This window comes from Bufo gargarizans, chromosome 6 (genome assembly GCF_014858855.1).
Source record: "Bufo gargarizans isolate SCDJY-AF-19 chromosome 6, ASM1485885v1, whole genome shotgun sequence".
Lineage (NCBI taxonomy): Eukaryota > Metazoa > Chordata > Amphibia > Anura > Bufonidae > Bufo > Bufo gargarizans.
The window spans coordinates 370,069,163-370,084,926 of NC_058085.1; the positions used below are offsets into that span (position 1 = coordinate 370,069,163).

A 15,764-nucleotide genomic window follows, 5' to 3' on the forward strand; every position below is an offset into this window, starting at 1 on the left:
AGGACTACTCTTTGTATATAGTACAGTCACTCTACTAGAGGCCCACCCTTGCTCAGGGGCCCACTGGGGAATTTACTTGTTCCCCTGTTGGCCAGTCCGAGCCTGCAGGAGATTCATCACAGTGGCTCAGGCTGGATGAAAACTTTAGTACACGGCTAGACACTTATTGGTTGGCTTACTTTGCAACAGAATTTTGTGCTAAAAGTTTGGTCCAAAATATTGCAGATTATTCTACACCCCCTTTCACACAAAGTCACACCCCTGAGGGTAAGGCTATCCGATCATAGAATCTCAATGGTGGAGAAAAACGCTTCCATTTTGTCCGCATTCATCGTCAAAACTGAACTGAACAAAATGGAATGTTTCAGAATGCATTCCGTGATGTGGTGCAGAGCAAGACAGATCAGTCATAATACGCGGTGTAAGTCAATGGGGACAGTTTTCTCTAACACAATAGAAAACGGATCCGTCCCCCATTGACTTTCAAAGGTGTTCATGACAGATCCGCCTTAGCTATTTTAAAGATGATACAACCGGATCCGTTCATGACAGATACAGATTGTTGTATTATCATGACGGAAGCATTTTTGCTGATCCATGACGGATTCAGCAAAAACGCAGATGTGAAAGTAGCCTAAGATTCACCAAATTACACCAAAAATATTTCAAATGTTGATGCAAATTTCATCAGAACTCAGAAACATCTGGATTAGTAAATGTGGATTTTTTTTAGAGTATTTGTGCATTGTAGGCCAGCTTTGATCAGCTCCAGGTCCATGAGAATGCTTGTGGATGAGTAGACTGTGTGGTGCTTACCATACACTGCAATGGTCTTGGTGTCCTGTAGGATGGTGTTCCCAGCAGACACCTGCACAGTGATGCTGTTCATCCCTTCTACTGCAAACGTAAATGAGATGCTCCGATCCAGCGTGATCAAGGGCTACAGAGAGGAAAGAAGAATGCAAAAATGAGGCTGAGGCACCTACTCAAAATCCATGCCAGACATTTTTATAAGTGAAGATTAAAATGAGTGTATTAAGTTGGCCTCGCAGTCACCTTCAGGCAGCGGCTCGAAGGACCGCCCTGGGACTTGTGCTCTTATCTTCTATAAAAACATTGTACTGAGGAGAATAATTGATGTTCCAGACTTTTTTTTTTTGGGCAGAATCTGGCATGGGACTATTTGTTGGAGGGAGGATGTGCCTCTCATTACGACAGAGATAAACAGCCGGACAGAGCCACAAGCTGCCTCCAGAAAATGACATATTGTAACTTTGGGACCTCACAGAAATGAAATACTGTATATGGAATCAAAGTTATTTTTTTTTACATTTTATTTTTGGATCTTAATCAGTCTTAGCCTGAGCATTGTCTGAGCTCAGAACAGAGCAAAGAATGCAAGAGAATTAAAAGCAGAGATTAGAGGTAGATGGGGAAATTAAAAAAGAGAAAGTTATTTAAAAAACAAATTGTAAGAAAAAAAAAATTGATGAAAATTTGGCAGAATGGACAACATTAATGATTTAAAAATTAATATCAGCATAACCCTTTTTTTGACTGTTTTGGGTCTTGATGGCCAGAGTAATGTTATACTTTTTAAAATCATGGATTCTAATTTTATTTTTTTGTTTTAGTTGTTGATGTAATTTGTGCCAAACTTATCAGACTTTGCACATTGCTTGTTTCTTCAAAATTTGGCATTTCTTCACAAAGAACACTTTTGCTTAGAGGTATTTGATACATCTGATGTGCACCTAATTAATGGGCATCTATCAGCAGATCTGTCCCTATGACACCGGCTGACCTGTTACATGTGCACTTGGCAGCTGAAGGCATCTGTGTTGGTCACATGTTCATATGTGCCCGCATTGCTGAGAAAAATGAAGTGTTAATATATGCAAATGAGCCTCTAGGAGCAATGGGGGCGTTGTCGTTACACCTAGAGGCTCTGCTCTCTCTGCAACTGCCGTACCCTCTCCACTTTGATTGACAGGATCAGGCAGTGAAAACGTTGTCACCCCTGGCCCTGTCAATCGAAGTGCAGGGGCACAGCAGCTGCAGAGAGAGCAGAGCCTCTAGGTGTAATGGTAACGCCCCCGTTGCTCCTAGAGGCTCATTTGCATATATTAAAACATCATTTTTCTCAGCAATGCAAACACATGTGAACATGGGACCAACACAGATGCCAAGTGCACATGTAGCAGGTCAGCCCGTGTCATTGGTACAAAACTGCTGACAGATGCCCTTTAACATAGTTAACTATGCTTAGTAGTGACTGATGAGTGAAGTATTGGAAAATTTGATTCGGCTGCTTCGTCAAATTTTACAAACAAATTTCCTTTGTGAAGAATTACTCCTTCACGAAGCGCATTTCTTGGTAAGTAGTTGGTAAGTATTGGGTACAATGGTCATTGCGCCGCTCTCTGTCATTGTACCCCTCAGATGTCACGTTCATAGCTGATCACAGCATCAATATACCGGGGAAAATAAAAAATAAAAACATTACTTACCTCATCCGATTGAACGCGAAGAGCCGACGACCACCATCTTGATTGTAAATCCAGTGCGCAATCACCGAGCATGGGATTTCACGTGGGTTCTTTAATCAAGATGGCGGCAGACGGCTCTTCAAGTTCAAATGGGCGAGGTAAGTATGATTTTTTTTTTTTTTTTTTACCGCCATTCAGGGAAAATCGATTTGTTACCATGAGGCACGAGGAAATTCGGCTTTGTGGTGAATCGAATTTTCCCTGAAATTTGGATCAAATTCCACTTCACGCAGTTCGATTTGCTCAGCACTAATGCTCAGTTTTACACACATTTCTTAAAAGATTAGAATTGCATAACATCACAAGAAGTTGCAAAATACACATTTTTTCCCCACCAGAATTCTGCCAAAATATAACTGCAGCGTTCAACTGCCAAAACTTTAAGGCTGGGTTCACACCTGAGCGTTTTACAGCGCGTTCCTACGCGCTGTAAAACGCACAACAGGCAAGAACCAATGATTCCCTATGGGAATGGTTCTCACCTGGGCGTTTTACAGCGCGTACGATCGCGCTGTAAAACGCCCGACGCTCAAACAAGTGCTTGAGCTTTTTTTTGGGCGTTTGTCGCGCGTTCCCGCACATAGATATTCGGGAACGCGCGACAATGTGCGCACGCCTGTCTCTGTATGCGCGATTGTAAACGCCCGTACAATCGCGCATACAAAGCGCTCGTTTCAGAACGCTCAGGTCTGAACCCAGCCTAAGGGAGTGAATCAACTGCCAATTCTGAGCCAAATTTTTCAAAAAGTTTGAGTTCACAAGAATGTGGTTTGTTTTCATTTGATCATGACAATATCTCACGCTGGTACTTATGCAAAAATCTTTGGGAACGGTTCATAATGCATTGGAGCTTTTCTTCTAATAGCGTCTTAACTGCTTAAAAAAAAAAGCTAAACAATCAGGATATGTAAAGCGGATGGACCAACATTTTCACCAGGAATAATTTATTAAAGAATGATAGATATTTGTTATGGTGATTATTTAAAATAAATTGCAAATGGCAAAGAAGTCAGATCTCCACCCCACACAAACACGGGTGTAGGAAAAGTGACACATTTTTAGGAAGTGTAAACGTGATTGGTAGTGATCTGTAGAGTGATGGCACATATGGCACACGTGGTCATAAATGCGGCACAATATTTCATGGTGTACGACATTAATAGTTCTGTCTTACTTTACAACTCCTCTCAGAGACAACACATTTTAGGGACTTTGTGAGGTGTAAAAATCTAGATGGTGACATGTACAGTACAAAGATTTTTTAGCACAATTTGAGCCATCTGGGGGCACCATAAATTTGTCATCAGAATCTTTTTGAAGTCTAAACTCCTCCAAAGTTTTTGGGTCACTCCTAAGACTCTGATGGGATATAATCTTATTCCAGTGCACTCAGCTAGACAGCAGATCTTTAATATGGACATTTTATATAGATATGGATGATAATGACTAGACAGAGAACCAAAGGAACTTACAATTCATCTCCTCAATATCCATATTTCTCTTGAGCTGTAGATAGATCACGTAGGTGGACATTGCTGACATAAAGCTCAATGAGACCAGCCCATGTGCCCCATCATGGAGGAGCTCTAGGACTGAGCTCAAGCAAACATTTTTAGGATGGATTCTACTGTTTATTAGTGTTGAGCGCGAATATTCGAATTGCAAATTTTTTTCTCGAATATCGCGATTTAGAGATTTTGCGAATATTTAGAATATAGTGCTATATATTCGCGAAAACGAATATTCGTTTTTTTTAATTTTTTTATAATGCTTCAGTCAGTGCCCGTTGCCGCTTCTGCCGACTTCCGTGCTCATGGAGCGTCCCCATCACCATGGGAACGTCTCCATATACTAGAATGTACTGTCGGATTTGAGAAATACGTTGAAATCGCAATTCGATTAATTCAAATTATAATAATCGAATTGCGATTTCAACTTAAGCACTGCTATATTCCATATTCGTTAATTCTAGTCTAATATGGAATATAGCAGTGCTAAGTTGAAATCGCCATGTGATTATTTCGAGTTATATTAATCGCATTGCGATTTCAACTTGGACCTGGTTTACTATGGTTGGCTTCAATGGCTTGGTAGAATTTGCGAATATGACGAATGTATTCGTCATATTCCACAAAACGAAGATATTCTCCATCTTCGTTTTAGCTACCTATTCATCAACTTCGCGAATTCTAGCAATCATATAGGAAAGTTTACTATAGAGACAGATAAGTTTAATTCGCTATGCGATTATATTACTTAGCTTTTTTGGTTGTGGACCCCGATCTTCAGCGAATTGATCGTACTAGATTTACAGTATGTTATTGGGGGATGGAGCTAATAACTTTTGACCAAGATAATTGTTGAGTCCATATCTAATGTCTATGGACACCAGTAGAAGCTACAGGGTCACATGGAGCAAAAAGTAAAAAATGTGTTGCTTTGCATTTTTTTCATTATTGAACCCAAGTAGAAATCTACAAGCACCTCACTGTTATTTCCGAGCCACCATACATAGGTGAGGGTCCCCACGTTGCTTGGCCAGAGTACCACCGAAGCATTGACCTCCTTGTTCTTTGTGGTGACAAAAGGCAAAACCAAGTGAATGTGTTCCAGGGGGGCTGTGGAAAAAAAAAGGTCCATATTCGTCAAACTGATCCGTACATCACTAAACCAACAAAGACATCTCAGATGTGGAGCAGCAGATCAATGTACAGTTGAAACCAGAAATTTACATACACTATATAAAAAGACACATCTGCATGGTTTTCTCAATATCTGACATGAAATCAGAATAAGCCTTTCCTGTTTTTGGTCAATTAGGATTACCATAATTATTATTATTTTCACAAATGCCAGAATAATGAGAGAGAGAGAATGGTTTAAGGCATTTTTATTACTTTCTGCAATGTCAAAAGTTTCCATACACTAAGATTACTATGCCTTTAAACAATTCTGGACTGCCCATATGATGATGTCATGTGTTGAGAAGCTTCGGTTAGGTTTGTTGGCAACAGCTGGGTTAATTAGAGAAACACATGTGGATGTATTTAAATGCACACCTGATACACAATGCTTCTTTGTGTAGCATCATGGGAAAGTCTAAAGAAATCATCCAAGATTTTAGGAAGAGAATTGTGGACTTGCACGAGTCTGGCTCAACCTTGGGTGCAATTTCAAGATACCTGAAGGTGCCTCGTTCATCTGTACAAACAATTATACGCAAGTACAAACAAGATGGGAATGTCCAGCCATCATACCCCTCAGGAAGGAGACGTATTCTGTGTCCCAGAGATGAACGTGCTTTCGACATGTGCATGTCAACCCAAGAACAAAAACAAAAGACGTTGTGAAGATGATGGCTGAAGCTGGTAAGATTGTGTCAGTATCCACAGTAAAACGAGTACTGTATCAAGATGGGCTGAAAGGCCACTCTGCCAGGAAGAAGCCATTACTCCAAAAGAAACATAAAAAAGCCAGATTAATGTTTGTAAATGCACACAGGAACAAAGACCTACATTTTGGGAGACATGTCCTGTGGTCTGACAAAATCAAAATTTAACTTTGTGGCCGTAATGACCATCGTTACGTTTATAGGAAAAAGGGAGAAGCTTGGAAGCCTGAGAACACCATCCCAACGGTGAGACACGGGGGTGGCAGCATCTCGTTGTGGGGTGGTTTTGCTGCAGGAGGGACTGGTGCACGTCACAAAATAGATGGCATCATGAGGAAAGAAGATTATGTGGAAATACTGAAGCAACATCTCAAGACATCAGCCAGGAAGTTAAAGCTTGGGCGGAAATGGGTCTTCCAAATGGACAATGACCCGAAGCATACCGCCAAACTGGTTACAGAGTGGCTTAAGAATAACAAAGTCAGTGTTTTGGCCATCACAAAGCCTTGATCTCAATTCTATTGAAAATTTATGGGCAAAGCTGAAAAGCCAGGTGCGAGCAAGGCGACCAACAAACATGGCTCAGTTACACCAGTTCTGTCAGGAGGAATGGGCCCAAACTCCGACTAACTATTGTGAGAAGCTTGTGGAAGGAAATCCAAAACGATTGACCCAAATCATACAGTTTAAGGGCAATAGTACCAAATATTAATGAAATGTATGTAAACTTTTGACTTTGCAGAAAGTAATATAAATGTCTTAAAACATTCTCTCTCTCTCTCTCCTTATTCTGGCATTTGGAAAATAATAATTATGGCAATCCTAAATGACCAAAACAGGAAAGGTTTATTCTGATTGAGGAAAAACATGCAGATGTGTCTTTATATAGTGAATGTAACCTTCTGGTTTCAACTGTATCTGCAGAAATGTGAGGGAAATGAGCAAAGTGACAAAGATTAACATGAAGAGAAGTAACCGTCCGCCTACTGTGTAACAATACTGCCCTCTGCTGAAAATCTGGAAAACTGCAGTCTGTCCAAACAAGCTAGTGTCTTGATTAAGGAGCGTGCTGGTGCATATGAGGATGTAGCAGAGCTCATGTGGTACAGCTCATGGTCAGAACATTGTGTTCTCTGTTGTATTACTACAGACTGTAGAGAAGCGTAAAATAATCATCACAATCGAAGCCTCATGCAAAATATTCATCACAGTAAAATGTATTCATCACAACACAGTCATAAAGAGATTAAATGATCATGCAAAACCCCAAACTATGCCATTCATCAATGTATGTGTACAGATTTGTGGGGGCAATGTGCAGCTACATCAGGAAGCATCTGGATACATTGTGACAATTAGTGACATGTTGCATTGCTTTATATCCAAGATATGAACCAGATGAGAGCAGAGGTGGACACAGGCAACCAGCATTAACCCCTAAAACCCCTAAGGGTGCTTCATTCAGCAATGACCACCATCCAAAAAAGTGAAAGGCAATGATTTCATGGTCACTGCTCTGTCCCTGTGTTATTTCCTGCAACCATCTACTTTTCTTCTCCACTTTCTTCCCTTCCCCTCAGATGATTCATAGTTCTCGTAGCGCCCATGTTATTTGTCCCATAATTGTCCAGTTGCAAATTTCTGCACTGTGCCAGGTTAAGTGCAACGGACAGCCCGATTTCCTGCATAGTGCACTTTTCTTTGCTCCTGGGGGAATCTATCCTAGTTAAGCCATATCCAAGATGGCCGCAGGCACAACCAAATAGATAGCCTGTCCATTTCAAACTAACAAGCTCACTGTAGAGGCAGGCCTCGCCACACCTATGGAAGCCCTGATCTCAGGATAGGTGTCATTCACTAGAAGACATTATTTCCAATCTCTCTCCTTCCTATGGAGTTCTGCTGTCAAATTGTCAGTAAATTTACCTAATGCAGCCATCAGCACAAGCTGAAAAGAATTACCTTACTGAAGTCAACATTCAGCATTCTCAGCATTTTTAAAACTCACGGAAGCATGCGGTGTCAGGGTATTAAAAGTTGAACGGAGGAGACCCCCTGCCGTGCGCCGATTAACGCAGACTGTGTGCACAAAGCAGAGCGCATGAACATGTCAGGAGCATGTAATGAATTATTCATCATTCAGAACAGTAGGTGGCACTGCCTCGCTCCGGATGGAATCAAGACCCAGGCAGCGTCTCAATCTACTGCATTGTTATATCAGCTGTACATGTATAATTATATACAGGAGATGCCCAGGTTATACCAGCATGGTCCATATCACTATATACAAGAAGATGTATAACTTATACCAGCTCTACATATATAATTATATACAGGAGATGCCCGGGTTATACCAGCATGCTCCATATCACTATATACAAGAAGATGTATAACTTATACCAGCTGTACATATATAATTATATACAGGAGATGCCCAGGTTATACCAGCATGGTCCATATCACTATATACAAGGAGATGTATAACTTATACCAGCTGTACATATATAATTATATACAGGAGATACCCAGGTTATACCAGCATGCTCCATATCACTATATACAAGAAGATGTATAACTTATACCAGCTGTACATATATAATTATATACAGGAGATGCCCAGGTTATACCAGCTGTACATATATAATTATATACAGGAGATACCCAGGTTATACCAGCATGGTCCATATCACTATATACAAGAAGATGTATAACTTATACCAGCTGTACATATATAATTATATACAGGAGATACCCAGGTTATACCAGCATGCTCCATATCACTGTATACAAGAAGATGTATAACTTATACCAGCTGTACATATATAATTATATACAGGAGATGCCCAGGTTATACCAGCTGTACATATATAATTATATACAGGAGATACCCAGGTTATACCAGCATGGTCCATATCACTATATACAAGATGTATAACTTATACCAGTTGTACATATATAATTATATACAGGAGATGCCCAGGTTATACCAGCACGGTCCATATCACTATATACAAGAAGATGTATAACTTATACCAGCTGGACATAGATAATTATATACAGGAGATGCCCAGGTTATACCAGCATGGTCCATATCACTATATACAAGAAGATGTATAACTTATACCAGCTGTACATATATAATTATATACAGGAGATGCCCAGGTTATACCAGCATGGTCCATATCACTATATACAAGAAGATGTATAACTTATACCAGCTGTACATATATAATTATATACAGGAGATGCCCAGGTTATACCAGCTGTACATATATAATTATATACAGGAGATGCCCAGGTTATACCAGCTGTACATATATAATTATATACAGGAGATACCCAGGTTATACCAGCATGGTCCATATCACTATATACAGGAAGATGTATAACTTATACCAGCTGTACATATATAATTATATACAGGAGATGCCCAGGTTATACCAGCATGGTCCTTATCACTATATACAAGATGTATAGCTTATACCAGCTGTACTTATATAATTATATACAGGAGATGCTCAGGTTATACCAGCATGGTCCATATCACTATATACAGGATGTATAACTTATACCAGCTGTACATATATAATTATATACAGGAGATACCCAGGTTATACCAGCATGGTCCATATCACTATATACAGGAAGATGTATAACTTATACCAGCTGTACATATATAATTATATACAGGAGATACCCAGGTTATACCAGCATGCTCCATATCACTGTATACAAGAAGATGTATAACTTATACCAGCTGTACATATATAATTATATACAGGAGATACCCAGGTTATACCAGCATGCTCCATATCACTGTATACAAGAAGATGTATAACTTATACCAGCTGTACTTATATAATTATATACAGGAGATGCCCAGGTTATACCAGCTGTACATATATAATTATATACAGGAGATGCCCAGGTTATACCAGCTGTACATATATAATTATATACAGGAGATGCCCAGGTTATACCAGCATGGTCCATATCACTATATACAAGAAGATGTATAACTTATACCAGCTGTACATATATAATTATATACAGGAGATGCCCAGGTTATACCAGCATGCTCCATATCACTATATACAAGAAGATGTATAACTTATACCAGCTGTACATATATAATTATATACAGGAGATGCCCAGGTTATACCAGCATGGTCCATATCACTATATACAAGAAGATGTATAACTTATACCAGCTGTACATATATAATTATATACAGGAGATACCCAGGTTATACCAGCTGTACATATATAATTATATACAGGAGATGCCCAGGTTATACCAGCATGGTCCATATCACTATATACACGAAGATGTATAACTTATACCAGCTGTAGATATATGGTTATATACAGGAGATGCCCAGGTTATACCAGCTGTACATATATAATTATATACAGGAGATGCCCAGGTTATACCAGCTGTACATATATAATTATATACAGGAGATGCCCAGGTTATACCAGCATGGTCCATATCACTATATACAAGAAGATGTATAACTTATACCAGCTGTACTTATATAATTATATACAGGAGATGCCCAGGTTATACCAGCATGGTCCATATCACTATATACAAGAAGATGCATAACTTATACCAGCTGTACATATATAATTATATACAGGAGATGCCCAGGTTATACCAGCATGGTCCTTATCACTATATACAAGATGTATAGCTTATACCAGCTGTACTTATATAATTATATACAGGAGATACCCAGGTTATACCAGCATGCTCCATATCACTGTATACAAGAAGATGTATAACTTATACCAGCTGTACATATATAATTATATACAGGAGATGCCCAGGTTATACCAGCATGCTCCATATCACTATATACAAGATGTATAGCTTATACCAGCTGTACATAAATAATTATATACAGGAGATACCCAGGTTATACCAGCTGTGCATATTGTAGGGATCTGCCCCAATGGTAGCCTTCAGATAAGGACACAGCAGCAGCCTTCTAGCAGTGAAAGCAAAGCAAAGGTTGTCTTCTATTCTTGAAAAAACAATAAGGCAGTAAACGGCAGATAAAGTCCCGTATCTATAGCACAACACAGCTATGGTTTTGCACAGTACCGTAACCCCACAGGGTGTATGTGGACTTCGCTTTGTCCTCAGTCTTTCTGGCACTGCAACTCCAGCTCAGACTCTGATCCCACACAGCCCCCCACAGAGCTCCACTCTCAGAGAGGTAATCATCACCACCTGACACTGCTGCCTGTTTTTTGTAGGCCAGTCAAGACCCAGCCTGGAACATGGGGAGTAGTCACCCACCCAGCACTATGACTACTCCCAGTAAGAGCCGTCCCAGATCACCTATTCACAGCTATACTAAATAAACTAAATGTCAACCACCTACTGACGCTGAAACACCTGAACTACTGGCTCCTACTTTACCGAGGCCAGGAACCTTGGTGACACGTATCTACCACCAACGATGGTTCCTTGTGCCTTCCTACATAGTATAATGATATACAGGAGATGCCCAGGTTATACCAGCATGGTCCATATCACCATATACCCATTTTTTTCAGTGCAAGTTTTAAAGCGGCACCATATGTTACAAAACTTTTAGTATAGGGATATATGAAAAGTTTATATCTGTGTGGCCCTAAGCGCTGACACCTCCACCGATCTCCAGGACGATGGAGAGAATCCTGCACTTGGCGCATTCTGCCTCCTTACTGCAGAAAAGGAAGAAAGACAGACTCAATAGAAAGTCTATGGGCTTGTCTCGTGCAGCGAGGAGAGAGAACACCCTAAGTCCTACACCGTACTACAGATGGTTGGGGTGCACATAGGTGGATATGTACATAGGTGTGCAGGGCTGTCTTTAATATTGATGGGACCCTGGGCAAGAGGGAGAACAAGTGCCACTGCCGCATTCATGGGTCCATACTTTATTAACTAAGTAGCAGGACATGTAGGGCATACATGGGGGATTTCCCTGCACTTGGTATTATTTCTGGGCGCCACTCCGTTGCGCCGCCGTGGCCCCCGTTACATTCTCCTGCGCTGTATGCTAACTAACCGCATCGGAACACCAGGGAGGAGACATCAGCTTCTCTCCCTGGGCGTTCCTTCTCCCTGGCTGTAGCGCTGTCCAATCGCAGCGCTGTCCAATCACAGCCAGGGAGAGAAGCTGATGTCTCCTCCCTGGTGTTCCGATGCGGTTAGTTAGCATACAGCGCAGGAGAATGTAACGGGGGCCACGGCGGCGCAACGGAGTGGCGCCCAGAAATAATACCAAGTGCAGGGACATCCCCCATGTATGCCCTACATGTCCTGCTACTTAGTTAATAAAGTATGAACCCATGAAAGGTCCTCCAGTGGCCAGCAGGGCTAAAGAGGCAGCTGCCTTGGGACCCCCAGGAGCATCTGGGCTCGGGCAGCTTCCCCTTTTGCTCTGCGTTAAAGACGGCCCTGTGTGTGTGTATATATATATATAATATGTGTGTAAAGATGGAGAGATATCTATCTATCAACATTTACTGTATCTAGTTACATCTCTATATCTATCTATATCTACTGTGGTGGAAGGTGTGTATATCTCACCCAGATACCTCAGCTGGGTGAGATAACTGAAATCCAGAAAGCTGCAGTGGTTTCAGCAAAGTGTAGTTTGCCGAAACAGGTTTGTTTAGATTCTGTTCTGGTTTTCTGCTGTTTTAAAGAGACCCAGCTCTAATGTCTATGATTGACCATAATGCCGATCACAGACAGATGCCATGGTCTTTTGTGACCACAGCATCTGTGGTGGCTTTCCCCAAGAGTGCTGCACCACATATAGTGGTCCGCAATGCACAGGTACCAGCCGTGTGCAGGCAGTTTGCAGATGTAGAGCCATTCACTTCAATGGGTCTGCGATCCGAAGGATACGTTCCGCACCACAAAAAGATAGAACACGTTCTGTGGTGCAGAAGCACGGAGAGAAATTCTTTGGAAGCACTGTGTAGTGCTTCTGTGGGCTTCTGATCCGTGCCTCCGCTCCATACCACTCTGTATCTCGCAGATTGCAGACCCATTCAAGTCAATAGGATGTTTGCTGTCCGCAATACAGGAACGGGGCACACACACTTGTGTGCATGCATGAGCCCATAGACTGCAAATGCTAATTCACATCAGTCTAAAAAAAGAATAAATGGTGATCTAAAACCCACTCACTCACACACTCCAAAGTGGTATAAATAATAAAACTACAGATCACAACGCAGAAAATGAGCCCTCGGTCATCAACGTAGACATAATTCTAAAACAGAAATGGGGATCAGAATATGGAGATGCAAAGAAAAGAATATATTTTTTTTAATTATATTTTTTAGTATTAAAAGCAAAAAGATTGCAAATGTGGCATCACTGTAATTACACTGTGGCAGATTACACACACTATATATACATACATAAAATTCAGAAAAAATATACATAATTTTTTCATTTTATATATATATATATATATATATATATATATATAAAAATATATAATGGATATAAAAAGTCTTCTACACACCCCTGTTAAAATGTCAGGTTTCTGTGCTGTAAAAAAATGAGAGATAATCATTGCAGAACTCTTTCCACCTTTAATGTGACCTATAAACTGTACAACTCCATTGAAAAAAAAAACCTGAAATCTTTTAGGTGGAGAGAAGAAAACAAAAAAAACAAAAAAAATGTGGTTGCATAAGTGTGCAGACCCTCTTATAACTGGGGATGTAGCTGTGTTCAGAATTAAGCAATGACATTCAAAAGATTTACCCCAAATAAAGTTCAGCTGCTCTAGTTGGTCTTTGCCGAAATTTTCTTAGTCGCATCCCACAGCAGAAGCCATGGTCCACAGAGAGCTCCCAAAGCATCAGAGGGATCTCACTGTTAGAAGGTATCAGTCAGGAGAAGGGGACAAAAGAATTTCCAAGGCATTAGATCTACCATGGAACACAGTGAAGACTGTCATCATCAAGTGGAGAAAATATGGCACAACAGTGACATCACCAAGAACTGGACGTCCCTCCAAAATTGATGAAAAGACGAGAAGAAAACTGGTCTGGGAGGCGACCAAGAGGCCTACAGCAACATTAAAGGAGCTGCAGGAATATCTGGCAAGTCCTGGCTGTGTGGTCCATGTGACAACAATCTCCCGTATTCTTCATATGTCAGGGCTATGGGGTAGAGGGGCAAGACGAAAGCCTTTTCTTACCAAGAAAAACATCCAAGCCGGGCTACAGTTTGCAAAAACACATCTGAAGTCTCCCAAAAGCATGTGGGAAAAGGTGTTATGGTCTGATGAAACCAAGGTTGAACTTTTTGGCTATAATTTCAAAAGATATGTTTGGCGCAAAAACAACACTGCACATCCCCAAAAGAATCCCATCCCCACAGTGAAGCATGGTGGTGGCAGCATCAGGCCAAGGGGCTGTTCTTCTTCAGCTGGAACTGGGGCCTTAGTTAAACTAGAGGGAATTTTTTTTTTTTATTATTAACAATTTTTATTGTTTTTCAAATAATAATAAAATACAAATGACAATGGCGGGGAGTAGCGCCAGTATGAAAATACAAAAATATAAATATACGGTATTAAGTCATACCAGCACATCATTACACAGCAAGCCAGAAAGCAGTGCCATATATTAACATAAAAGGGGAAGGGGAAGTGGAGAAAACATCAACAAAACACATGGTATAAATCAGGTAGGATATAAATATAGGTTATAGCTCACTTGTTATAGCAATAGGGTATGGCATTAAGTCAAGTATTTGCCTTATACATTAGAGAAAGGGTGAGATGGAAGCAATAAGAAAAGAAGGTTAGAAAAAATAAGTAAATAAATAAATATCAAGGAAGGCCCCTAAACATCTTCCAAGGAGCCCACATGTCCAGGAAGGTGCTTCTAGTGCGGGTTTCCCAATGAGAGAGTTCCTCTAATCTGTACAGTTGGTCCACCTTTTGTGTCCATTTAGCCTCCTCTGGGGCTTCTGTAGAAAGCCAGGCAGCGGCAACTAAAATTCTGGACGCAGCTAATAGCATAAGTAATAAGGACCTGACCTTTTTGTGGATCTCACCCAGCCCCAGGCCAAGGAGAGTCAGTTCAGGAGAACATACCAAAGAAGTGCCACAAATCGTATTACATTTAAGTATTATGGAATGCCACCATGTTTGAATAGTTGGGCATTCCCACCAAATATGGTAAAAAGTGCCCTTGGAAGATTTGCATCTCCAACAGGAGTCTGAAACACTGGGAAAGTATTGCGCAATATTTTCTGGAGTTTTGTACCATCGCATCATGATCTTGTATCCATTTTCCTGAACTCGCACGCACCTTGAAATTTTATGTGGAACAGAAAACATATTCTTGATTTCAATGGGGGTTAGGGATCGGTTGAGATCTTTTTCCCAAACTCTCACTATGGCTGGTCTAATGTCAGTCACCTGTGACTTGATCCTTTTGTATATGATTGAAATTAATCTATTAGGCGTTTGTTTAGATCCAATTAGCCCTTCAAACCATGGGAACAAAGGTGTAACCTTAGGAAGGCTCTCCGCCGAAGCCATTTCAGATAGTATATATTTGTGTACAAATGAAAGAGACATAGATTCTTTCAAACTGGGAAGAAGGAGAGGAAGGGGGGGGGAAATGCCGTGCTCTTTTAAGATATCTGATACGAGTAAGTTAGACTGCCTAATCACTGGGCTACAAGTCTCTTTTAAATCTAAGGGTGCTAAATCGATGACATCCCCCAAAGTCAAAAGTGAGGAAGGAGTAGTAAGCATTGTACCCTTAGAGGAGAACCATTCCCA

The 15,764-nt window shown here is 40.6% G+C and overlaps 1 protein-coding gene across 1 annotated transcript in view; it reads right to left on the reverse strand.

Moving 5' to 3' along the window:
* Nucleotides 1–709: 709 nt before the first annotated feature.
* The window catches only part of LOC122942245 (VPS10 domain-containing receptor SorCS1-like), a 578,027-nt gene continuing 562,972 nt past the window's right edge, over nt 710–15,764 (reverse strand). The window contains exons 20-21 of the mRNA XM_044299747.1: nt 5,034–5,167; nt 710–940 (exon numbers count right to left, since the gene is read on the reverse strand). Coding sequence (XP_044155682.1) covers nt 710–940; nt 5,034–5,167 — 365 coding nt within the window. The remainder of the gene's footprint in view (nt 941–5,033; nt 5,168–15,764) is intronic.